The sequence below is a fragment of the Alosa alosa genome, chromosome 10 (genome assembly GCF_017589495.1).
Source record: "Alosa alosa isolate M-15738 ecotype Scorff River chromosome 10, AALO_Geno_1.1, whole genome shotgun sequence".
NCBI lineage: Eukaryota > Metazoa > Chordata > Actinopteri > Clupeiformes > Clupeidae > Alosa > Alosa alosa.
The window spans coordinates 32,508,857-32,535,818 of NC_063198.1; the positions used below are offsets into that span (position 1 = coordinate 32,508,857).

The following is a 26,962-nucleotide window of genomic DNA, read 5'->3' on the forward strand; positions in this document are numbered from 1 at the left end:
CATCTGGCTATTGCCAGGTTATAGGTAAGGTCCCACAGAGCAGGCCAACAGCAATGCGTGTTGCTCTACACAGCATCCCATTGTGCAGTGGCCGGCAAGCGCGCACTCTCCTCTCCTCAGTGTTGGAGACGTTCTAGTGCGCCGGCAAGCGCACACTCTCCTCTCCTCAGTGTTGGAGACGTTCTTTTCTTCCTCCCCTTCAGCAGCCCCCGGTGACGCCGATCACGGTCTCCACTTCAGCTCCTCTTAGGCAGAGGCCTGTCAGGCTGCTAATTGATGAAGGGAACATTCCCTTTCTCTCCCGAGCGAGTGATCCATCCATCCAACGCTCGCAGCGAACAGACTGGCAGCGAGCGATATTACCCCGCGAGAGACGTTCGCACTTTATTATGAGATAATTACTGTACATTAGCGGGTGTTTGCTGTTTAAATATGACTCTGAAGTAGCACTTATGCCAACGTCGCTACCGCCCCTGTAATGCCCCATCATGTTCCGCCGAGTTCTAATTATGACGGGCGTTCAGACTACAACATGGCAGTCTTAATGAACGCAATTAATTGCAGATGCAGTCATCTATCCCTCCCCTGTTGAACATGAGAGATTTATTGTCAAATTAGCACATTGTGGTGCTGAGGCAGAATGATGGCGCTTAAGTGACTTACAGGTGCAATAATATGAGCATTAGGATCTGCAGTAAAGAAATAAAATGTGTGATTTCAAAAGTTTCAAAGATCGTAAACTGACTAAATCAATTCCGTTTCGGTACTTGACAACAACACTTTACTTATACTGCATATGATGACAATACCACCTGAATGTTCAAAGGACATTAAAGATTTATTCTATTCTATTCCAAATTTTTTGTGTATTGTTAGAATCAAGTTAAAATCGAGCACAGCAATAACAATGTGTGTATGTAAAAACAAACAAAGAAAATGAATGGCTTCTTGACATATTTATTAGGATTATTGTTTTCTTAATAAAATTTCTTTACAAAGGAGATTTTTTATCTTAAAACTTTACAGACAAAATTGTGTTAGGTCTGGCACCACTGCAATATGGAAGGGGCGCCGTGGGGGGCCTTCGGGTTTGAGGTGTAAAGGTCAAAGGTCAGTACTACTACATCACCAGGTTCATACACTCATGTCTCTAACATCCACACAAATGCTGATGTTGAAATGGTTGGAGATGTGTACCACTACTAAATTGTAGTGCATCTTCTAAAACATCTCTATGTCTAATGAGGGTTAAAAGTCTGAAGTTTCAGAAAAACATGCCGACAGCATGAATTCTGTCATATTCTGCTCATGAACACTACTCGGCAGAAGGTTAGAGAATTAGCAAGCATTCTGCACTTCATATTCTTGAGAACATGAAAGTAGATTTTTTTTACAAAAAGGCATAGGCGTTAGCAGATGATTAAAATGGAAATAAACAATGCGTACCTGTCCAAAAGCGTACCTGTCCAAAAGCTAATATAGAAAAGGTTCACGGTGCAGGATAAACCTTCTGTAAACACACTGGCCTCCAGCACAGTGACATGATCCATTACAATGATTCAGTTCATGTTCGCTTTTATTGGTCAATTTACTCATCCAGCGCCAGTCAATAAAGCATTTCAGCACTGGACTATCTTTATAGAGTTAATTATATATACAGCTGTATTGTTTCAATTCTCTTTTACTTTCTTGGGTCTTTTTTACAAACCCAGACAGTGAAAAGACTGGATTGTAATTCTTTTCTATGCAAGGTGTCATATCACTAAAAGGTTAAGTCACCATCCTTGCAGTGGGCAGCGAATGTGGCATCGCTGATGCAGAGCAAATCTCCGTGGAGATCTGCATCCAGCATGCCCTTTTGAATCTACCACTGGTTAGTCAATTCACTCACCCTCAGTTGGACCCCCTAGTGTAAGAAACAAAGTTTATCACAGAAAACGACATCACTATACATTATAATTGAGGCTGCAGTCTACGTGCTCTCTCTTGCCCTGTGCCTGAGCAAGTCTATTTAAGAAACGTAAGTGTGCATCTCTCCTCTTCTCCTCCGCTGGTCTCCTAGATGCTCCCTCTCCACCTCAGCTTTAAGACTATGCGTTTGTCCGGTTGGCTCCGGTCAGCTCCCCTGGCTAGTGACGGATAGCACATCACCTGAGGGCTGGCCATGGTCTCGCGGGTGTGTGTGTGTGTGCGCGTGTGCGTGTGCGTGTGTGTGATTATCTCGCAGATTACGTCCCGTTTTAGGCGCGGGCAGACGGTATGACAACAGCGATTTGTGTAAACAAAAAAAGTGGAAAGAAAAAGATAAAGAAAAAAAAAGGAGAAAAAAAAAAAAAAAGAGAGGGAGAAGAGAGAGAGAGAGAGAGAGAGAGAGAGAGAGAGAGAGAGAGAGAGAGAGACTCTACTGTCTATCGCCAATTCCTGAGAAGTCACAGCATGAAACATGATTTGGAAAAGAAGGACGAAGTTCTCATTGTTTGGCCCTTTTTAAAACGGACAGGTGTTTTAAAGGACAGGTGTTTTAAAGGACAAGTGTTCTTTGTTCCTGTGTGTCCACTTTGTTCATCTCTCTTCCTCTTCTAAAATCACCCTACCTCCACCTCATCTTCCACTCTCTCTCTCTCTCATCACCCTCTCCTGCTGTGGCCCCCTAGTGGTCGTGGAAGCCAGGCATGGGGAAGGGCCGGGCGAAAGCCTCCACGCGGTGCCGCAGTTCGGCCAGGCGCGCCACCGTCTCGGGGTCCTCCAGGAGGAAGTTCTTGAACTCCTGCAGCTTGCCTGTGCCGGACAACAGAAAAGACGAGAGAGGAAGAGGAAAGACAAGGAAAGGAGGATAGAGACCAGAAGTTGAAAGGGGGGTATAAAGGTGAGGGAGGGGAGTAAATGTGATGGAAAGGCAGAGAGGCAAACAGGAAACAGAATGGAGGATAAATCTATTTTAGTCTCCACAACAGATTGTGTGGTTCTGACACCAATGGCATATCTGGTGGCCACCCACCTAAGACATCAACTCTTTAGATACTGTTAGCACAAGCTTGCAAGTGCAAGGCAAAGAAAATGCATGAGGGAATGATCAAATATGCAGGAAGTTGTCCTAAAGGGTTTATTAGCATGATCATTACGCAAATAATTACCCACATGGGAGTGCATTCAATCGTTTTATAGCAAACTGAATACGTCTACTTGCCAGGTGAACAAAATTACTGTGCACCTCTGAGCTAAAACAGTTTTTCCTCACATTGTGATCTTTGCATGAAACTCTACAGCAACTAGAAGTCAAACAGAGACAAATTTCTTTTGCTTATTTCCTATGCAAAGTGCTAGTTCATATCTTTTTGATTTCTTGCAGAGGTTGCTGTAGCTACCCAAGGGGCCCAAGTCTACCACATGTGTGGTGTTAAATTTATCACTTAGTGAACTGCTGTTGCCATTAGCACCCATAAGCTCAGTGTAGGGCTGCTGTGACCTTAAAGGCTCTTACAAAGCAAAGTTGAGACAACTGCATAATACGCCTGTGAATATTGCAGCATTAGACGTCACAAATAAGTGATTATGACTAAACCTGGCTATGCAAGAGTTTGTAGTTTACCTTAATACACCACAGAAAATCACAAGAGAAAGAGAATATCCAAATATTTTTCTTACATCGTGCTTACTTCAATGCAGCAACAATACACATATCATTACATTTAAATGTGAAAATTGCTGCACTTTATTGCATTCACCAAGGGGGGGGTTGTTTTCCATGCAGTTTGTCTGATTGTCTGTAAGCAAGATGATGCAAAAACTACTGGCCCGTTTACATGGAACTTGCTGGAAAAAGAGTAACATGGGCCAAGGAAGATAAGAACCCATTACGTTTTGGAGCAGATCGGAATCACTGGGCTCATTCACAAGTTTTTGCTAATTGTTTGTGCGAAACTGCATGACCCATTTGGCCTTTTGGCGAAGGTCTGCGCTCTCCCAAGTGCCCTCCTAGTTGTCTAAATAGGTCTGCTCGGAAAAAACAAAAACTCACCTGTCTTCTTCTTCACGTCCAGAGCGATTTGGAAGCCCTCATCCAGGAAATCCACCACCTGCTCAAAGTCAGCCTCCTTAAACTGCCTAGAGGTGAGGGCTGGTGCACCTGCAACAGCCAAACAAACAAATAAACAAACAATTAAAAACAAAAAAATACTACATGCTACAATTTTTCCATTGACTACAAAAGGGATAGGAAGTGTTTCCCCATCCAGACAGCTGGGACAGCCTGTCTGAGATCCGAGTGGGGTTGGGTTGGGTTGGGTTGGGTTGGGGTTGGGTGTGGACGGACCTAACCGCAGACCGCCGGGGGTCAGGGCACTCTTGTCTCCTGGACAGGTGTTCTTATTGGCCGTGATGGACACCAGCTCCAGCACACGCTCGGCCCGGGCCCCGTCCATGCCCTGCGGCCGCAGGTCCACCAGCACCAGGTGGTTGTCTGTGCCACCTGAGAAAGAGAAGGAGTGGAGGAGGACAGGAGGGAGGGAGGGAGGGAGAGATGGAGGGAGGAAAAAGAAGAGAGATGAAGGTATGGAGGTGAGGGACTGTTAGTCAAGTCACTTTAAGTGAGCTCTCATTACCAGGGGAGCAGGTGGCTCCTTGACAAGCACATTTGTAAGATGGATCAACCAGTTCATCTGGAAATTTTTAAAAGGTCTCATAACTGTTAAATGTTCATGTTCAGTCTAAAAGTTAAGCCTTAACTACAAAGGAATGAACTTTCCACATCCCACACACAGCCTGCCTTCCACACAGCCTAGGCCACAGATTACAGTTTGCAAACCGCCCCCCACCCCCTCTCCCAACAATATGCAAATCTGCAAAGTCTTAAAGGTGAGGTATTTAGGTGCTCTTGTGTAAAGGTGTAAAGGTACCTGAGACCAGGGTGTAGCCCTTCCTGAGCAGCGCAGCAGCCATGGACTTTGCATTGCGCATTACCTGGCCGATATACTCTTTAAACATGGGCGTGTTGGCCTGGGGGGAAGCGTTAAAGGTTGAGGTTAAAAGGTTAGGTATTACCAAATCAAATGTCAGGAGAAAAACTATCCAAGCCCTGAGCTTAGATGTCCTGTGCATCAGGTTTAAACTGACAGAGCCACTGAAACATCCAGAAGCAATGGCCAAGGAAGGAGCCAAAAATATGAATAAAAATTCCCCAATAAGTAAAATATGCAATTGAAGTACATTCATCATCATGCATGTACGTGTTAATTAAATATAGAAATTCATCACAAATACTTCTGACAAAACTCTCAGGTGATACAATCTCATGACTTTCCTACTCTATGGTGCAGCCCTATGAGGCTTTCTGTAGTCATGACTTTCCTACTCTATGGTGCCGCCCTATGAGGCTTTCTGTAGTCATGAGGGATCTTAACACAAGCCACTCTGAGGGGGAGGAGATGGAGAGGAGATGAGGAGGTGAGGAGGTGGAGGTGGGGAGATGAGGAGGTGGAGGTGGAGGAGGAGGAGGTGGAGGAGGTGGGGAGATGAGGAGGAGGAGGAGGAAGAGGAGGTGGGGGTAAGGAGGAGGAGGAAGAAGAGGTGGGGTTGAGGAGGTGGGGTTGAGGAGGTGGGGGTTGAGGAGGTGGGGTTGAGGTTGAGGAGGTGGGGGTGAGGTTGAGGAGGTGGGGGTGAGGTTGAGGAGGTGGGGGTGAGGTTGAGGAGGTGGGGGTGAGGAGCAGCACTGACCTGGCGGAGGGCGACGGCCACCCCAGCGATGGCGTGGTTGTGTGGGCCGCCCTGCAGCGAGGGGAAGACGGAGAAGTTGACCTTGTCCTCCAGGTCGTACATGATCTCACGGCCCTTCTTGTCCACTGAGCGCACACCCTTGCGGTAGAAAATCATACCGGCTCTGGAGTGGAGGAGTGGAGAGAGAGAGAGAGAGAGAGAGAGAGAGAGAGAGAGAGAGAGAGAGAGAGAGAGAGAGAGAGAGAGAGAGATGAGAAAGAGAGGGATGTGAGAAAGAGAGGGATGTGAGAAAGAGAGGGATGAGGGGAGAGAGGAATGAGATGAACATGAGCGAGAGAGGGATGAGAAAAAGATGAAACAGACAGAGAGAGAGAGAGAGAGAGAGAGAGAGAGAGAGAGAGAGAGAGCATACACATCCATATCGTTCTCACTGAGAGATGACACACTGCTACACCTTGTGCTCACAGAAGTGGACTTCCGATTTTATTCTGTTGTAATTCTGCTGTGAACAACAACAGCCCGAAAGCCATTCATCATGTCCAGAGAGAGCAGTCCATCACTCACCGAGAGAGAAATTTAATTCAGTGAACACTTTCATCTCTCCCTCCCTCTCCATCTCTCCCATTCTCTTCATTCACTCGAGATCATAGTACAAGACATACACACACACACAAACACACACACCACACACAAACACACACTTTTCCATATCTTTCCATCTCAAACAGATAAAGCACTAACAGCTCACTTCTTCATACACACACACACACACATACCTGGCTCCTCTGAGGGACTTGTGTGTGGTTGTGGTGACCAGGTCAGCGTGATCAAACGGAGAGGGGACGGCTCGGGCAGCCACCAGCCCACTGATGTGAGCCATGTCAGCCAGCAGGTAGGCCTTCACTTCAGTGCACAGCTACAGAGAGAGAGAGACAGAGAGAGAGAGAGAGAGAGAGAGAGAGAGAGAGAGAGAGAGAGAGAGAGAGAGAGAGAAAGGGGAGAGGGGGAGGGAGGGAAAGAGATGAAGATTGAGAAGGGAAGAGGAGAACGAGAGGAGGGTTAAAAACTCTTCTGCTCTTGATATTCCCTCAGCTGGTTCTACATCTAAATGAGTCAGCTGTGCACCTGAGAAGGTGTAAATGACACAGCTACTCGCTCCATACTTTTCCATCTTTAACCTGCACACGTCCTTATATTCCTCCTTCACACTGCGCTCATTTACGCTCTCACTAGAGCAATCCGGCTGCCACCCTGCGCTCATGTGAAATCTCATCAGATACAAAGAGTGTTGACGGAGGTGACAAGCTGGAAGATGGTCAGAAGTAATGCAACTTCCTGTGACCGTAATAGTAACTTCCTGTGAAGTCTCAAAGCACACCTCCAGTTGATCCCTCAAACCAAATATTGTCCTCCCAAACTAAGAGGGAAGCTCCTATTATGGCTTTTCATGTCTACCATTTGAATAAGTCATCTTGTCTCTGTGTGCGGGTCGCTCATTCATCAACGTTTTTCCTTTATTTTAATACCAAAAGACTTTTCAGGATAATATACACATCACAAATAGTTCACCAACCAAATATTTCGTCCAAAAATTACGTCTTCAGCTTTCCTGTGTGTGTGGAAGTCAGGCTGTGTGTGTATCTGTGTGGAATGCAGGCTGTGTGTGTGTGTGTGTGTGTGTGTGTGTCTCTGTGTGGAAGGCAGGCTGTGTGTGGAATGTGGAAAGGTCAGACTACAGAAAGTGGGAGAAGCCAGAGGGTCTGGGGCCTAAAATCACAGATTGCCCCTCAAGTGATTTAACACCCAAACGCACATGCATGTGTGCGTGTGCGTATGTACACTCGTATGGCGCACACACACACACACACACACACACACACACACACACACACAAGTGCTCTGCTTACGCAGAAGTGTTCAAAGACGGGATGTGTGAATGCTTGTGCAGAGTGCATAGTGCATGAGGCTGTGGGGAGAGGGAATGCGTTTGGTTTGGTGTGTGTGTGTGTGTGTGTGTGTTAGAGTGCGGATCGGGCCGCAAATTTCTGTCCGAACCCGGCCCGCGTCCGACAGAGTTGCTTCCGAACCCGGCCCGCGTCCGACAGAGTTGCTTCCGAACCCGACAGGCATTTTCATTTTTATGTCCGAACCCGACCCGAGCCCGACGCAGATGATGCCTCAGTTATTCCCATGCTAGTGATTAAACGTTAACCATTAACGTTAACATTTGTGGATAGCCTGTCTTTTTAGCCCATTACAGTTTTTTTTTCCAATCGCTAACAAGCGCTTACCCATACTTCAGATAGTTTTTCTAAACTCTTAACACAGACTCACACCTACAAAACACAATTGGCCAAACGGATAATTTTCTTCTCAAAAACACATGTTGTTAAATATATACTAACTCTTCATTTCAAAACAGAACACATCTTTCTCTGCACACACTAACTTTACCAAAACACTGGAAACATGACTCAAAATGAAATTATTCTGTCAAAGAATAACACTTGTTTTCACTTCACAAGGTACATGCAGTCAATCAAAGTACACCAGGTTTCAAAATACTGACTATTGTTGACATTACAAAAACTGCATAGACTTTTATGTTTCAGTGTTACAGGTATTTGCATGCAAAACATGCTATCCACCGTTTTTACACTAAATGTCTTGGTTGGGAACTGTATGGCCACATGTATTGTTCACATTCAAAAGCATTCCAGTAAATTAGCAAATCAGTTTTTTTTCCCCTTTACTGTTTACTACAGGAGGTACAGTAGAAATACTGTTTACAGTATGATAGAACAGAAAACATTTTACAGTATTGCTTACAGTGAACAAAATATCCATGAAACACACAAGAGCATTCTGAACAAAAAAAACAACAGCAAAAAGCCCAGATAAAAAAAGGGGAGACTAAAAAAAGCACAAATTACTGTATCTAATCTCTGCGATCTTCAGGGTTAGGCCACATGTTTCCATCAACATCGCATCTGATATTATCCAAGGCGATGCACCTGGGATAAAACCATTTGGTAGCAGAAGCAGAGGTTTTTGTACTGTATCTAAGGTTTGGAATATTGTGTTTGCTATTGTGGGATGTTGTGTGTTAACATTCATAAATACTACAAAAACAATCCATAGTTTTTTGGGAGGTATAGCTTGTTTGTTAAGAAAATGTAAGCATTGTGGAAATGTGTTCACTGACTGCATATTGTGTGAAAACGACATGAAATGTGTGAATGGTATGGCCACAAAAGACCGATGCTGTGCTAACTGTGTTTAGAGTTTTGAAAATGTGACAACTGGTAAGACAAACACTTGTTAGCGACTGAAAAAAACTGTAAACGGAACACACAACAAATTGTCTACAGAATCAGACGAGCGTGCACGCACGCAGGTCACACACAGCGCACATTAACACAAGAGGCCCAAGCAAGCATAGCCTATTGAAATAGAATTCTTGTCTTACCATTGACGAAAAGTCTTGAAATTAACTGTAACAGTCTTTGAAACTACAGTGCCGTCACTGATCTATATGCAGCATCGACGTTAATTGGGGCAACTCGAGGAAATCCTCATCCAGTTGAACGAGACGACCTTATAGCCTACCGGTAGTCACAGTATGCAACGCAAATAATCTTAAAATCTCCTGATAGGCTAACAACTTTTTTTAACGTCACCCAAGACTGTGCTTATGTGCATATGTGCGAAATGTGCATAACCATTTCTTTATGTAGTCGTGACAACGCGTGTGCATTTCAGGTGGCATTTCAGGCATTCAGGAACCAAACCCGACTACAATTTCTAAATATTTGTCCGAACCCGGCCCGTAGCCACACTCTAGTGTGTGTGTGTGTGGGGAGAGGGAATGCGTTTGGTTTGGTGTGTGTGTGTGTGTGTGTGTGTGTGTGTGTGTGTGGGGAGAGGGAATGCGTTTGGTTTGGTGTGTGTGGGAATGCGTTTGGTTTGGGGTGTGTGTGTGTGTGTGTGTGTGTGTGTGGGAATGCGTTTGGTTTTGGTGTGTGTGTGTGTGTGTGTGTGTGTGTGGGGAGAGGGAATGCGTTTGGTTTGGTGTGTGTGTGTGTGTGGGGAGAGGGAATGCATTTGGTTTGGTGTGCATGGTGTACCCGGTGGGCTACGGTGCGCTACATCTGAAGAGGATTTTTACAGAGTCACGCAGGCACAGGATGCAAAAACACAGAGGGTGTGGGGGACAAAGCACACTACCTCCTTCGGGCGCCTGGGTGGGTGGTGTGAGTGTGTATGTGACCATCTCTGAGTGAGCGTGCATGCGCGCACACATATGTGTGTGTGTGTGTGTGTGTGTGAACGAGGGGGTTTGTTAAGGGTGTGAGTGAGAATGAAAGAATGGGCTTTGCAACATTTGTGACAAACAAACAAACAAACAAACAAACAAACAAATGTGTGTGAACGAGACCAAAATAATCCCCAAGAAAGGTCACCTCTGATTCATTTACCTTCATGTCCGTCAAGGTGTGTGTGCATGTGAGTGGGGGTGGATGTGTGTGTGTGTGTGTGTGTGTGTGTGTGGGGGGTCAGGTGGACAGAGGACCGGAGGACGCACCTTCCTCATGCGGGCGTAGTCGATGAGGCGCGCGTAGGCGCTGGTGCCGGCGATGACCAGGCGAGGCCGGAAGAGACGTGCGGTCAGCTCCATCTGATCATAGTCTATGAGACCAGTCTTAGTCTGTGTGTGTGGGAGAGGGAGAGGGAGAGGGAGAGGGGGAGAGAGAGAGAGAGAGAGAGAGAGAGAGAGAGAGACAGAGAGAGGGGTGAAAAGTACGATAAAGCCACACAAAGAATTTCAATCCCAAATTTGTAACAATAAAGCAGGTGAGCTAAAATTAGCAAAGTTCATCACATTTAATACTGTGAACACACATCACACACCTTCTGGCTCCCTCTCTCATACATACACACACACACACACACATACTGTACGTCTCTCCATTTGTCGGAAGCATACACTCTTGTCCGGTTCACTCTCTGCTGCTCACACATCCTCTTCCGCCATGTCTCGCTCTTTCTCTGACACGTTCACTCTGCTTCGCACCAGCCCTCTCCTGCCTTCAATCATCTCACCTGCTCTTCCCTCTCTCCTCTTTTCCTCTCTCCTGCTCTTCCCTCTCTCCTCTTTTCCTCTCTCCTCTTTTCCTCTCTCCTCTTTTCCTCTCTCCTGCTCTTCCCTCTCTCCTGCTCTTCCCTCTCTCCTGTCCTTCGTCCCTCCCTCTCTACCCTCCCACCCCCCCGTTGAGTGGCGGTGTCACCTGTGTGAGGAAAGCTTTATTTAGACAAGCGGATTAGCCTTCATCTCCAGGGCACGCCTTCGTTCTCCCCCCACTCATTCCATCAACCACACCACAACCCACCCCACACACACACACACACACACCTGATACACCCCCACCTGCGCTCATCGCGAGGACAGAGTGGACCCCGCTGGCCTGTCGATTTCCTATTATCTCTCCCCGCAGTGGGGGTCTGGCCCCTCATCCATCACGACACCAGCGCCATCCCCCGATCCCCGGCCACGGCCCCCTCCTACCTCCACGAGTCCAGACGCACGGCGCCCCCCCCCCCTCCTCACGAGCAAGGACCAAATTGATCACCGCAGGCAACACAAAGAGGCCACAGTCGAGACAGAGAAGAGATGAGCGAGAAAGACAGTGACGAGAGAGAGAGCGAGAGTGAGAGAGAGAGAGAGAGAGAGAGAGAGGGGTAAAGACAATGTGTGACAGAGCAGGTGAGAGAAAAAGAGATTTAATGAAGTGAGTGTGTGAGCGAGTGAGTGAAGGAACATGAGAGGATAGCCATCACTGATACACTCATGAACAAATAGCTCCAGATCACTATACAAAATCAGCACGCCTCGGGGAACGGTCCATTTTTGGATCAGAGATGGCCAAACCAAGATGGCCAAACGCTAGGACAGCAGGCTCAACCACACTGCAAACTGGGAGAGGGAAAGAAACCAGTCCACACAGCCTGACCAATAACTAAGTGCATGTTGTGTGTGATGTCTGTATGCTACTGAGACCTTGAATTTCCCCTCGGGGATCAATAAAGTATCTATCTATCTATCTATCCATCTATCTGACCAATACATTAAGCAGCATCATCATTAAGGCCAATGATCAAATAAAGAGTGCTGTGAGCTTGCGATACACCTTTAGCAAACACAACTGTCCGTAAACTGTAGAAATAGTTTTCATAGAAAGTGCTCAGTAGTGCGGGCTGGCCGCGTTACCCAGCAGCCACCAGTGCAAGTGAGCGCTACTGTAACTCGAGCAAATGCATGAATGAGCCGAAGGAACTCTGAGGAATGGGGTGGGGTTCAAGAACGCACGGCATCTCGACGTGACTCCATCACTGACACAAACTCAAATGACTTCTGCTTACAGTCTGGCGAACGCTAAGTCTGGCCTGTGGACGCGCGGGCAGCACCAGCGTAAACTAGAAACAGAAGGGAAGTTTCGCCACGGCTCCTTTCCTTACGGCCAGCGAGCACAGGCAGGCGGAGATGACCCCTCTGCTTACGTTCAGCTTGTAGGGCATGGACTCGAAGTAGATGGATGTGGCCGAGATGCGCTTCACGTCAGACATGTAGCCGTGGGTCAAGCTATGGGGGAGAGGGAATAGAAAATAAGATGTGATGACCTAAAGTTTAGAGAAAAATTATGATACATCAATATACATGTACAGTATAGGCTTGGTTGCTGATTGGTTGCTGTGTGAAACCCCCTAACTATAGCACTAGGAATTTAACACCTCTCCTGTGTATATTTGAAATCAGAGATGCATCATTGCAGAACCATTTCAGAATGAAAATGTTTTTTTTTTTTTTATTGACATGTTGACAAGGAAGTTGGTTCTGGTTGCTTAATGTGCGTCTAGCAGTACAGACACATATAATATACAATGCAATATAGACAGTGCAAAATATACAGACATGTACATTTACAGACAGGACTGACTACACTGAGATGCTGAGCTACCATATCAGACATGAAGTTACAGATGGAACTATAACCATGCGCTTGGATCCAATAAGGGCAGTAAAGAGAAGTTTGGATTTCATGGTTCTGGAAAGTTCCTTCTAAAAGCTGGCAGAGTGGGTCCTACTTACTGTCCTCCGTCAGGCAGGTCCAGACCCATGATGCGGTCGTGGGGCTTGAGCACAGCGGTGTAGGCGGCGAAGTTGGCCGGGGAGCCGGAGTAGGGCTGCACGTTGACCCCCCACTTGGCAGGGTCCAGGTCGAAGGCCTCCAGAGCCCGCTTCTGGCACAGCAGCTCGATTTGGTCCACCATCTCAGCGCCACCGTAGTACCTGAGGGAACAGACACACACACACACACACACACACGCGCACACACACACAGGCAGACACACACACACACGCGCACACACACACACACACACAGCACAGAAAATTGACCTGTGAGACTGAGACCTTGTGAGTATACCATTTTGGTTCAAACCACTCACATCTAGAATAAAGTTCATCCCTTAAGATGAGGTCCCATTCAGGAGACCTGCTCCAAACCCCACCTACTTTGTAGAAACCCTGCCAGGCTTTGGGTCTGCTAGCCTATTCTATCGTTGATTAATGTCTTCTCTCATAGTCCTTCCCTTTATACCCGAGTATAAAGTACGGACAAAAACTACAAGTGTGAATACAGTAAATATCCAAAATGTCCTTGATTTCTAAAAGCTAAAAGCTCAAAACAGAATGACAACATATCTTCTAGGGGGAAAAAAACCCAGAAGCATCAGTATTGAGGTCGTTGCTTGACCTAGACAGTCCCTACCTTCACACAATCCTCAGAAGGCAAGATAACAAGTTTGAAAATCTTAAAGAGCTAACCAAGAGAGCGAACGACACTGGAGCGGCTTTGGGCCGGATCTGGCGCAGCTCAGCCACATGTGGCCCACGTTCGGCCCAGACGCAGCCCAGATGAAACACACTGCCTCTGCTCTAATCCAGTTATCATCAATCTCCAGAGAGAGAGCAGGAGAAAGCCTCAAAGCAAGTGTGTGTGTGAGAGACACGACTTCAGTGGTGTTTTTTTTACTACATAAACAAACTCATCAAGATGGTGGGGGTGGGTGGGGGTGCAACATCACAGTTTAAGGAATCAGTTTTACTAGAACTGACAACTCAAAACACTGAATCATACATGCAAGAATTCACACACACACACACACACACACACAGGTATGTGGGACTACACACACACGCACGCACTCACCTCTTGCCAGGGTAGCCCTCTGAGTACTTCACAGACACACAGGTATGCGGGACTATACACACACACACACACACACACACACACACGCACTCACCTCTTGCCAGGGTAGCCCTCTGAGTACTTCACAGACACACAGGTATGCGGGACTATACACACACACACACACACACACACACACACACACACACGCACACTCACCTCTTGCCAGGGTAGCCCTCTGAGTACTTCACAGACACACAGGTATGCGGGACTATACACACACACACACACACACACACACACACACACGCACGCACTCACCTCTTGCCAGGGTAGCCCTCTGAGTACTTCACAGACACACAGGTATGCGGGACTATACACACACACACACACACACACACGCAGGCGCTCACCTCTTGCCAGGGTAGCCCTCTGAGTACTTGTTGTTGAGGCAGGAGCCCTGGGCCTCCAACGCTGCGCGGCTGCAGAAGTTCTGGTCAGAGGAGAAGAAAAAAGAAAAGACAAAAAAAAAAATAAAAAATCACCAAAAGGCAACGCAAGCCGATCAATGCAGAGGACCGCTGGACAAGAGGGGAGAGTTAAGACAAGAGGGGAGAGTTAAGACAAGAGGGGAGAGTTAAGACAAGAGGGGAGAGTTAAGACAAGAGGGGAGAGTTAAGCACGGTTAAGCCATTAAGGCAGAAAGGGCCTCCAGTCAGCGGTGATCATTACTGTATCGAGCTCCAGCCTTTATAGACTTCCACTTGGCTCACTTCAAGTAGAGTTAAGAGACAGGAGGAGAGACACCTCCACAAGTGGGTGAGCATGGGGAGTGTGTGTGTGTGTGTGTGTGTGTGGGGTGGGGGGGCCATGGGGAGTGGGCTGAGCATAAACTCATTTTGTTTATGCTCACCTCTACAGGGTGAGAGAGGGAGAAGGTAATAGAGTAATCAGGATTAATGTGTGAGAGAGAGAGAGAGAGAGAGAGAGAGAGAGAGAAGCAGAAAAAAGAAAGAAACACAAAGAGTGAATGAGTAGGAAGGACAGGAATAGAAGATGAGAGAGAAAGCAAGACACAGAGAGGTTGAGTGAGAGATTGGTTAGACACATGGCATCTTGACACCTTTGGAGTATCATAGCAGCCCGACCTCCCAGGTTCTCAGTGACACGTCTGGCAGGCAGCTTTCACACACACACACACAGTGTTGATCCCCACGGGGGCTATGCTAATACACAGTCTCAGATCAGGGGCGATAAAGGCTCAGGTAACTGCTTTCTAGTGCAGCACTCCGTCATGCTGAGATCCTCGCAGCATTAGAATTGGAAATGCAATCGCCGCATTTCTTGCGCTTTTTACCCAAACCCCATGCCACAGCCCCCCCCCCCTCCCAACCACACACACACACACACCCACCCACCTATCCATATCCCCCCACACTTTAAAACAAAAGCCTCACAACAGCCACTTCAAGTGATGCCCTGCTGTTGGCCACAGTGCTGAGCCTGGGGGGTGAGAAGGAGAAGAAAAGAGAGAGACACAGAGAGACAGAGAGGAGGATGAGAAAGAGGGAGGAGAGAGGGAGGGGTAGCAGGGTGGGTATATGAAGATATCAGCTTTATCTCACACTAGAGTGGCCAGACTTAGTGCTGCAAGCTGCCTGATATACCTCACTGAGCAGCGGGAGAGGGAGGAGAGGAGAGCAAGAGGAGAGGAGAGATGGAGAGGTAGAGGGATGCTAGGTGGAGAGAGAACAGGAGAAGAGAGGGAGGGAGGGAGGGAGGAAGAAGAGGAGGGGGGGCAGAGAAAGGCTAAAACAGCAGTGGATACGGGGAGCTGCCTCTGAATATTAAAGGCAAAACACAACAGCAGCAGCAGCAGCAGCAGCACTGTTTGCTGCCTCCTCAAGGCCCTCAGCAGCAGCAGCACTGTTTGCTGCCTCCTCAAGGCCCTCAGCAGCAGCAGCACTGTTTCGGTGGCGGAGGCTGCTCTGGCTGGGGTGGAACGGCATCACGCACTGGCCAGCTCATCCACCACTCAGGCCCGCGCTACACCGGGGCAGCAACTGAAGCGAGCGTATGCGCCGCCATCTTGTCTGGCGCAGCCAGCTCCATTAATTATAGTGGAGGCTAACTGTAGCAGCAGACGCTGCGTGAGCGGAGCACTTGAGCCAAAGGTGCTTGATTGCTCCTCCGCTTCAAACCCTCTCTGCTTCAGTTACGTGCCACGTGTAGCCTCCCCGTCAGCCATCGCTGCTGAAGCACATGGCAGTGGATTCAATAACTACTCCATCCCATACGCCCTTGTGATCACACAGACACGTTCACCCAGGCTGTGGCTGAACTTTGGTCCTGATGGGTGTTCATTAGAGCCCATTTTATATGATTGGAGTGAGTTCACGAATGAAGTGGGATGAAATCCAGTTTGGTCACACATATAAGAAATGTGATTGTCTCTTCTGTGGTGCTTGAATAAAAGGAGCCGAACTCTGAAGTGAGCAAACTGTCTGAGACAAGTGCTATACAGCTCCAATGGGCATGCACAAATACATAGTATTTATATTGTGTGTGTGTGTGTGTGTTTGCGTGTGTGTGTTTGCGTGTGTGTGTGTGTGCGCGTTCAAGTTGTTTATTTGTTTGTCTGTTTTTCTGCGTCCCATACCTCGGAGGCGATGAGCTCCAGGCCGCGGCACTGCCGGTCCTTCTCCTTGGTCAGCAGGTCCCACATCTCGGGGTCGTCCTGTGCCAGGCTGTCCTGGCCAGTCCACGGCCGCTCGTACTGCTCGGAGCTGCGCGCTGCCGTCTGCGAGTGCTGCCCCCTCCATGCCACCCCCACTGCCGCTGGACACCGCTGGCACACCGGCTGTCATGGGAGAGAGAAGACAAAGTTGAAATGGACGACTCCAAACTCCTGACAACTCTGGAAAATGTGGGTTTTCCGTGGCAACCGTGGCAATTCCTGCCCTTTTGAATCTCTTGATCAGAAGTGAATTAACTAGTTTTATTAATTAGAAGCCGTAACGCCAACAGTATCGCAGACATACACACCACATATGAGAAGTGCAATTAACAGCTTGCTGGAGGAGAGCCTGCAAACGGAATGGCATGCATATCAGCTCTTCACTCGTGGATTCTTGATCAAAAAAATGTTGCTCTGTTACTGTAAAACCCAGTCAATTATTAACTAAAAAAGTTTGTCCCTTCCAGTGTTTCCCATACATTGACTCATTTGTGGAGGCCCACCACAATATCAAACATTGACCACCACACAATGATTTTCCATGTTGTACTATTTAAATTGGATGGAATTCTTTCATTGTAGAGCTATGTGCACCTTTGCAGTCTCTCCTTGTCTCTCAACGGACCTAATGTACATGCACGTTTAGCACATTAACAATCATGCAAGGCATAGAAGACGACTGGCTAAATTGTGCTTAAATATGGTTAGCGTCATAACCCCGCTGCACTAATTTGTTAAAAAGTTAATTCTGCAAACCTTCCACCACAAATAGAATTCAATTCTGTGGGAAACACTGCCTTCTATAGATAGCCAATAGGCCAAAGGACACATGGAAGTCCTATGTTAGTGATTAATATCATCTAGGTAGGGATTAAAGTCACCATCCACCCACCCACCCCTCCAAATTGCTAGGAAATAGCTTTCTTAAAATTAGAATAACTACTGGAAGTGTGTGTGTGTGTGTGTGTGTGTGTGGATGGAGTAGATAACAAAAAAATCCAAAACCAAAGAAAACCAACCAGGAAAAAATATCACTGAAGCAAAGTGGTTTAAAGACACTACACTAATTTGTGTAATATGTCTGTTTCATTATGAGAGGCAGGCTTGAGGCTGGGGAGAGAGAGAGAGCAAAGAGCACCTGGTCAGAAAACAAACAAAACCAAATGCTGTGTGCCGACCGACGTGGCTGGCCGGGGGAAACTCTTCGATTTATCATGCGCACAGCGGAAGCTAATTAGCTCAATTCAAACTATGAAACATTATTAATGATGACCCTATCAGGGACGGGGCCTTGGAGAGGTGCAAGATAACAATGCCGCCATGCTACCACACCTGCTTTGGCAGAGAGAAACACTACTGGAGCACGCGTGTTAGCCAAGCCCCACAAACAGAGTTTCAGGACTAAAGCGGACAGCAGTGCAGTATATTCTAGAGGCTGAACCTGTGACACCGATTTCACTACAGTCTAAAAACAGTCCAGAGGAATGCTCAGCTTGTTAAGATAGGAATGCACACTAAACACGCTTTACTGTGGGTTTAAGAGGAAGAGATCTATTTGAAAACAGACAACCTATCCTGTTGACACCACAGAGATCTAAATGTGCCTCTATGCAGAGGGTTCAAAGGGCAAGCTTTAGGCAAACTGCCACATTAAGAAAACAACAGGACCAGGAACCACTACAAGAACATGTGTCTGATTATTTATATATGTATGATTTGGGAAAGTTTTAATTATCATGGTTTCACCAGAGATCTTTTTCTTGGCATACAGCAGCAAACAGTTCAAAGTCATTCAAACTGGCAATGGCTGCCATTGACTTTAGCACAGTAACTGTAAAAAAAAAAAAACCTCAATCGCAGAGGGCCCTTGCTATGAGACAGGACTTCCAACAATGTATCCTCCGTGGCACGTGACCAGCTTAATCTCGCTGTTGGCAAAAATGAGGTGACCCCAATTTTTCACTGAGGTCAGGTTTCAGCACAACATGGAAAGATGCTTTCACAAGGTGGTCAACATTGCTGCAGCGGTTTTGTTAACTGCAGTGGACAGCGATTTCAGCTGCTTAAATGACACTAGACTTATATTTGCCTTGGCAAGGTTACACAAAAGATGAAATCAATTAATACATCACTGCATTTACTTACACAGCATGCAGGCTAATGCCTCAATCCATGCATCTGTATGTGTCTAAATATTAAATGTATCATACAACACAGATACAAATACATTTCCGCGACTCCCACACAGATCCTGGCTGGAGCGTCTCGTGGAGCAGTTTCCAGCGCCTCTTCCCCACTCTCTAGCATGTAATATAATTAGCGGCAGCTGCGTGTTTGCGTGATATCAATAATCAGCGTGCTTGTTCAATTATGCCTCTATCAGCAGTTCTGCGGGGAGCTTTCTCGGCTGCGCTGCGCCAACACAGAGCCCCTATTCAGCACTTGCTCTTATCTAATCTCTTGCCTTCCTCTCCGCACAGAACTGCTCGCTCCCTCTCCCTCCCTCTCCCCCCCGACTCCCTCGCTCATTGCTCTGGCTGTTTGGGGGTGTGGGAAGGAGAGGAGAGGGGCGGAGGGGTTGGAGGGCAGAGCGTACTCTGGCACCTCTCCTACACTCCATTTCCATTTCCTGTCCTCGTCTTCACATCTTTGTCCAGTTGCCTTCGCTTTGCCCGCGGACAAAGCCTTTATTCGGTTTGGTTTCCCACGGTGGCCTCTGCTCCCTCCTGGCTGTGGCGCGCACGGAAAAAGCAGAAACTTCAGAGAGAGCCTTTGAAAGGACTGTTTCCCGTGACATCACACCTGTCCAAAAGGTGCCTTCTTAGTCTGCCACATCTGGCCGACACCGAAAAAGGCCCTACCGTCGGTGCCCATGGCGACCAAACACCATCAGTCACCTCTGGGCGCCAGGCGTCCGCCCTCACGGCTCGGCGGGTGTGCATGAACGTGGCGCCGCCATGCTTCATTCTAATGGCGTTATTAAAATCCAATTAGGCCAATGATGGGGCACAATTAAATCTTCTGTGAACAGGAGCCTGCGCCCCCCTCCCGAGCACGAGAGAGACACGCCCTGGCCTCGCTCACTCCATCACATGGAAAAAAACGAGGGCCTCTTAAGTGGAGGGGTGGGGGGCCGCTAACTACATAATGTGCAAATATTAATAAGGAAATCATATAAGTAAATAATACAGATGAGCGTATTAGGGTTTGAATTATTCATGAACGCATTAGTGTAATTTTCCAAAATAAACAGATACTGAGATACTGAGCACTTCTGTCTGTGACTAAAGAGGAATAATGTCACAGAATCACACACACAAACTAAACACTTGAACAACTCTGTACATCACAATGCCCTCTGCAGCCAGCAGGGCCAAAATCTTATGACAATTCTTTAAAGAAAACATTCTGTGACTCCTTTGCCACTTCTTCACAGAAGACAAGATGAGCTAAGCTAACAAAAAGCATGTGACCTGGCCCCATTTATGCGACCGCGGCAGGAAACTGTGGGGTCTCAATTAAAAGCCTGATACAAGATTTTATGCAAAAAATAAATAAGGATTAAAGGCAGCAGCTGTGCTTCTTTAAATCCCTCTTCTTCCTGTTCTCCAGTGAAAGTGCAAGAGAGGAGTGCAGTGGGGGTGGGGGTAAGGGGCACGGTGGGTCAGAGAGGAGGCACTGGGGGGACACAAGCTGGCACATTAATGGGCACGAGCGTGGCACCAGCGTGGCCCTGGTCCCTTGGCCTCCTGTCAGTCTCGGGGCCCAGGGCCGTTTGCCTGTTGAGATGGCTGCTCAGAGCCTCGCGGGAGATGCGTCCGCAGCGGTGAAAAAAAAAAAATAAATCACACGGGTCACCGCGCGCTGACGGGACCCGTCCTTCGCTGTCGCTGCTTCCTGCCGGGGACGCCAGCAGCCTGGTCACGCGGAGCCGCTGCCGACAGCTCGGGCTGGTGTGTGACACTCTCTTCTCTGAGCGTGTGTGTGTGTGTGTGTGTGTGTGTGAGTGTACTGAAGACACCTCTCGGAGTCACGGCGAGCGCTCGGCTGGAACCATCACGGCAGCGTGTGGCGGCGGGGATGTGTTTAGCACAGCTCAGTCAAGCTGTCCGCTGACAGGAGACAGACGGCTAATCCTGGACCCAGAAGAGAGGCGGCTGGACCTCCCAGGCAAACGGCGGCCCAGCTCAGCTCAGCACAGCAGCACAACACAAGAAACAGCCGTGAGAATGATGATCAGTGGAGAGATAAAGGAGTGGCCAAACTCGTCACAGATCTATTCCCGAAGCACAGGACAGCACTGATGAGAAAACCTGGTTTACACCTGACGAAGACCTGAGTGGTCGAAATGTTGTGCATCACCCACCATTAAACTGGGAGCTTTAGAAACAGTGTGCGGATATCTTTTCTTTTGTTTTACTCAGTATTTCTAGTATCCAGCACCTGTAGAATCGTTATAGATGTGCGTACACCTCTATACTTTAGTTCTAATGAGAAAACCTCCCATGAGGTGAATCTGCATAGAAAAACTATCAAACCTTTGCATGACCTTGTAAAAAAAGCATCCCAAGTGGTTTGAGTGGATAGGCTAGCAACTCGGAAGACAGATGACCAACAGATGCTGATGTATATGGGGCTGCCATTGTTCTGGTGGGGAGGCTTTTGTGCACCGCAGCTTGACTCGTGGAGTGGGGGAGAGGATGCAGGAGAAAGAGAGAAAAAAAATCATTTCATTTTACTCCTTGTTATTTCTGCCATCTCCTCATGCTTCGGAGGAAAGAGTCAATTTTACAGATGACTGCTGTCCATCAGCCCGTGCGCAAGACAACAATCATCCTTGTAACAACAGGTGACGGAGGACCGGGGGGTGGGGGGTGGGGGGTGGGGGAGAGTGACGAGGAGACAGAGCGCACAAGTGGAGAAAGTGTCAACAGGCCAGAAATATCACTCAGCCTGACAGCCCGCTCCATCCAGCCCTGTCCTCACTAATAGGAGGGCTGCCGTTACAAATTGCCTTCTGATGCAGGAGGCCGAGTCACAGCCAACCAGACTGGTGGTGTCGGGGCAGCTGGAGGGTGGAGGTGACGGGGCGAGGGGGTGAAGCATGACCCTGGCCTCAGCCTCCCCAAGACTTGAGTCCATTAAGGCCCAGGAAGAGGGAGTCATGGAACAATCAAACGGGGTGGGAAAGGCAATTTCGTGAGAGAAACGGACAGACATTATAACAGAAATGTCTTTGACTGGCTCGGCCACTGAGGAGGAGCACGTTGACGGCAAAATGTCCCTGGTCACCCTGTATTTACTGGACAAACGAGCGGAAAAGTGTCATGCACGGGAAGGTGTTCTTGGGAAGACTTCCTAAAGCGTGAAAGGGGTTAAGTGCTCCACTGCAGGACCACAGGATGCAGTGGACGGCATCTGTTATGCAGAGCTAAATTGATGAAAAATCATAAACAGCTTTTATGGGGCTGAAAGTTGAATGAGACTTAAAGCATCACAGGGAAAAAATTAATATGGATCTAGATTATGCTTGCATATTTAAACAGCTGCAGAAATCAATTTATTTGGCAAGTCCTTTTGACAGTCTGCATGCCCATGTGATCTAATGCACCCACCCCCTTCCCCCCCATCTATTTTCAAAATCGGGACACCAAGCCCCAGAATAGAAATGATTCCAGTATAAATATATCATCTGATCAATTATTAAATATTTTGTTTAATTCAAATTGAGCTCTGAAAACGCCATTGAATGCTTGATTGACGCTTTGATTTAAACACTCGCTTGAACAGCTTTGAAGCCTAAAAGCAGTGCTGCTGTTGAAGCTTAGCTGCCAGGGAAGGTGGGCCCAGGGGGAACAGAAGCAGGCATACAGCATGCACTGCTCCAAAGCAACTGCGCTCAAAGGCTGTGGGGGAGGCAGTACTGCTTTAGGTTGGAGAGGAGTCACAAAACGGTGTCACTTATTTGAATTTAAGTGAAACTTGAAACTTCATATGAGGATTTTAAAAGGAATGAATATGCAAATGTCAAAATAAATAAAGTGTTTTTTTTACTGTATACGAAGGAGAATGTAAAATAGAGTTAATCTTTGTCCTCTGACTAGTATAATGAATTGCTCAACACTGGTAGCACGTTCCAATTATTGATCCAGTTCTGGGAAAATGATGATGTCACACTGTTTATTTACGTTTGTTGCGCATGTTGCTATCTCTATGTCTCAAAAATAAAACAAAGGACACATGAATAAAACACTATATCAAATATTTTTTGACAAAGCAAGATAAAAGACAACTGTGGACTAGACGTAACAAAATACGCTGAACTATGGATTCTGTCCTTACTATCCTCGTAGATAACTAGCAGAGAGATATCCACATTGCATGCATTGATAGCATGCCACCAGATAAGTGATTGTTTCATAACTTTAAGTCTTGAAAGGACAGTTCTGTTATTGGCTTCATGAGTCCCCTTCAAGGTATTTTGGGGTATTAAGAGAGAAACCTGTAAGCCTGCTGACTCTGGCTGGACCTGCACTTTGGCTCGTAAAAACAAATACAAGGACTCAGGCGTTTGAGGTCAGACTGAAGAGAGAGACAGAGAGAGAGAGAGACAGAGACAGAGACAGAGAGAAAGAGAGAGAGAGACAGAGACAGAGACAGAGAGAGAGAGACAGAGAGACAGAGACAGAGAGAAAGAGAGAGAGAGACAGAGACAGAGACAGAGACAGAGAGAGAGAGAGAGAGAGAGAGAGAGAGAGAGAGAGAGAGAGGAGTGGGGGTGTGAGGGGAGTGAGCCTTGCTGATTGGCTGGAGCACGTCTAGTGAGCTTTGGTACCAGAGTTACATGGTGCAAATAAAAACAGTGCCAGTCATGTCGTCATGGAAACGGCGTGATAAGGGGCAGCGAGGGAGGGACCCAGAGGCTTAGTCGGCCCTAGACCTGTCCGAACCAGCTGCGTTTTGGCAAAAATGGGGAAGTGGGCTGGGCAGCACCAACCTCTTCCAGTCAGGGTTGACAATCTTACACAGTCAGATATTTTGTTTGCCCTCTTTCTTATGATGTACCTGATTGTTCAACTTTTTATTTTTTTATTTTTTAGTTCTGTCGATTTACCCAAAGTCACTATGAGAGTGCTGTTGTGCTAGCCTTCCCACCCCCAACCCCTGGACATGCACACATCAGTGAGTGAGAGTATGAAAGAGAGGCCAGGACAAAAGATGGCAGGGCCTGCCTGTGTCCCGCTTTAAAAGAACTCCACAGTATGTGATAAATCCCAAGCGAGAGAGACACATAGAGAGAAAGAGAGAGAGAGAGAGAGAGAGAGAGAGAGAGACAAGAGAGACAGAGAGAAAGAGTGAGAGAGAGAGAGCAAGTAAGAGAGGAACAGAGTGAGAGAGAGCACACGAGACAGAGAGAAAGAGAGGCCCACCATTAAAGTGGTTGCTATAGGGAGCACGCTGAACTGATTTCCACAATGGGGGAAGCATGCAGACATGTGAACCAGTAACAGCTTAATAAGGAACGTCAAATGATCTGTAAGGTAACCTTTTCAAGTCGAATTATTCGAGGACCAATAACCAACCAAACTTTCTCTCCAATATAATGGCTAAAAGTTTGCAGTGGGCCTTTGCAATAATACAATATTTACAAAGAAAACTGTTTAAATTACAGTTAAACGGTCTTATTGCTAATAGTACAAGACATGACAGTTCACACATAAAATGAATACAAACTTTGTTCATATTTTCATAGTGAGCACGACTGTACTGTACATACTCATTCTTATAAAAAGTAGTAGTTGGCCTATTCATGGTTCTGTGCCAGCATGCAAACATAGTGCAGTTTCTGAAGAATCTCAGCATGCAAAGATTATAAAGTTTATTCTAGTATTATTCTAGTTTTACATCTCACAAGACCACTACCATTGTATTATCATTATCCCCAGACTATTATTGGAGCCACTGCGTCCTTGAGGTTAATATTTGCTGTGCTTGCTTTTGTATTGCTTTGTACTTTGCACCACAAGCTATTTTGCATGTCTGCAGAAGTTCTAAAACTAAGTGGAAATCCAGTTAAAGTTTTTTACGTTCTTACGTCTAACTTTACAACTTATAAGTGCAAACAAGTAGCCTACAAATTTAGTAGAGGTGTATGGCCATAGAAAGACCACAGAGCTATTTCAAGTTTGAGGGTTGTTCTTGATTAGAGAAACTTGCTGCACCGCTTATCAGTTTAAAGTGTCACGCTAATCATAACCACGAGAAGAAAATTGAGACCTTTACCTCTATCTTCCCTAAAAATAATACGCCTGTCCTGGAAGAACCTGATATGATGAAACAGACTCGGAGCCGTTGCATAAGCGGGATCTCAACCCCTGCACCCTGTCCCTGAAGCGCATATTTCAAAAGCTTTTTAGACAACAGTGGACACAATAGTGCCCATGCATTAGTGGTCAAGTTGTACCGCAATTAAGTAATGACACACTGCTGACATTACCTTTAAAAAAAAAGTCATACCGATACCGACCATCTAACGTTAGCTATTTTAATGATACCCGTCAGAAGCACTGTTATATGTTCACCTGTTAATGTATCCTGCAAGACCAGGTTCTGAAAGTTTCCTGTCAAAGAAGGCAGAACAGCGCGTTCTGTTCAAATTTGGTCTCCTGAGAGAGACTACAATGTATCGTTTAACCACGCGACTATGTCACTACGACACTATGTCACTGTAATTTAGGATAACTTAATTGCCACGTCTGTAACAGATGCTAGCATCGCTGCTAATGTGTAGCTGTGTCCATCCTTACAGTAAACTCCTGTCACTGGGCTACAACAATGCAATGCACTTGATACCAAATACACCATCATAATACAAAATGACATGTTGAAATGACAGGCATTGCAGTCATATTATCATATGAGGGCTACTGCACATTTGCTAAGCTATTTAGCTTCTTCAAACATTAGCTTCTGCAAACAGTTCAGATGCTATTCTACAGAAGAGTAATACACACTGTGTATTACTTGATTATTGGATACTTACTCTTGCCAGTTGTCGTATTGTGAAAGAGAGCATGATTGAAATTCTTGACAGCAAGGAGGCAGCTCACTGGTAAGGCTTTGCCACGCTTGTTCTCCTGCGTTTAAATGGGATATGTATGTAACAGTGGTGACCCTTGAATAAGGTTCACGCGCCTAGTCGCAGTGAAGTCTGGGAGGTGTAGTTCAATCTTGTAGTGACGTAACATCTACATAGATTTTCGTGTGTGTGTTGGCCAAACGGTAAGAATATTTTAGGGGTCCAAGCAGCCAAGCGAAGTCTTCCTCATCATTTTTCCGCAGCAAAAAGTGTAAAACACAGGCTACAGACACCAAATGTCATTACTCACTTCTCACTTTTCCTTTGGGAAAAGTTTCCAATTCCAAACCTATATTTAATGGACGTAGCCTAGAACCGATTAATTACTAATGTCACTTCATACTAAGAAATGAGAGGAGCCAGACTATCTATTTTCCTAACCTGACTCTCTCCAGATGAATTTCGTTCCGCCTAGCTCCACTCATCCATCTGGGACCAATCCATTGGAGTGTTGCTTCAGAAGGCTGGGCCTAATCAAAAAATGCTTGCATTTGATTGAATAAGCCACTTGTCCGTCATCTATTGACGTGCTACTTCAACCACTCACATCGAAGCCAACCCGTGACGCTGATAACAGTCTCACAGTCGCTTCTACGCTATGTCACATCTATGAAACTCCCGCCCTGCGTCCTGATTGGCTGTACCATAAAATCGGTTGCAGAAATCACTCTCAATGGAAGAGGTCCCAGATGGATGTGAGTGAAGCTAGGCGGAGCTAAGCGGAACGAAATTCATCTGGCAAGAGTCAGGTTACTATTTTCCCGCCATTTTCTGAAAAACTTAAAGAGTAGTGCTGCAATAAAAGCTAGCAGCCTGGCCTTATAGCTCGATTTGTCAGCACGGTCAGCACATGTGCAGGGCTGGCTCTTGCAGTTTCAACACAAGGCAGGTTACATTGGTGCAACTATTTGGGTACAGGACAATGTGGCAAGTTCTTTTTTTAAGTATATTTTTTGGGCTTTGTACAAAAATGTACAAAAAGAGAAAACAAGAAAGAGGCTATATTGTTCGGTTTAATAAAGTCTCTGTGCTTCACTGCGCAGCCTCTCACACTGGCAAGCACTTCAGCATAGCGCCCACAACGCACAAGTTCAGATCGCTTTTATGCATTGATTGACGGCTCTG

At 46.7% G+C, this 26,962-nt stretch overlaps 1 protein-coding gene across 2 annotated transcripts; it reads right to left on the reverse strand.

Moving 5' to 3' along the window:
• Positions 1-941: 941 nt before the first annotated feature.
• On the reverse strand, positions 942-25,868 carry shmt2 (serine hydroxymethyltransferase 2 (mitochondrial)). Of its 2 annotated transcripts, XM_048255753.1 has the most exons (12): positions 25,742-25,868; positions 16,621-16,821; positions 14,375-14,454; positions 12,860-13,060; positions 12,271-12,352; positions 10,298-10,420; positions 6,489-6,628; positions 5,713-5,875; positions 4,896-4,995; positions 4,313-4,468; positions 4,019-4,126; positions 942-2,778 (listed from the first exon to the last, which is right to left on the reverse strand). In XM_048255753.1, exons 1-12 carry the CDS (start codon positions 25,772-25,774, stop codon positions 2,651-2,653), a joined length of 1,515 nt encoding a protein of 504 aa, XP_048111710.1. In that variant the 5' UTR covers positions 25,775-25,868; the 3' UTR covers positions 942-2,650. The 2 variants fall into 2 exon arrangements, with proteins under 2 accessions (XP_048111710.1, XP_048111711.1); XM_048255754.1 differs by lacking the exons at positions 14,375-14,454; positions 16,621-16,821; positions 25,742-25,868 and adding an exon at positions 13,983-14,005.
• Between the last annotated feature and the right edge of the window lie 1,094 nt (positions 25,869-26,962).

Bases quoted from the DNA above. Each gene is read 5' to 3' on its own strand.
- shmt2 (XM_048255753.1), bottom strand. From the start codon at position 25,774: ATGCTCTCTTTCACAATACGACAACTGGCAAGA. The intron at 6,629-10,297 runs GTGCGTCCTCCG...CTCTCTCTGTAG, and splicing joins ACTACGCCCGCATGAGGAAG to CTGTGCACTGAAGTGAAGGC. The intron at 5,876-6,488 runs GTATGTGTGTGT...CCTCCACTCCAG, and splicing joins AAGTCCCTCAGAGGAGCCAG to AGCCGGTATGATTTTCTACC.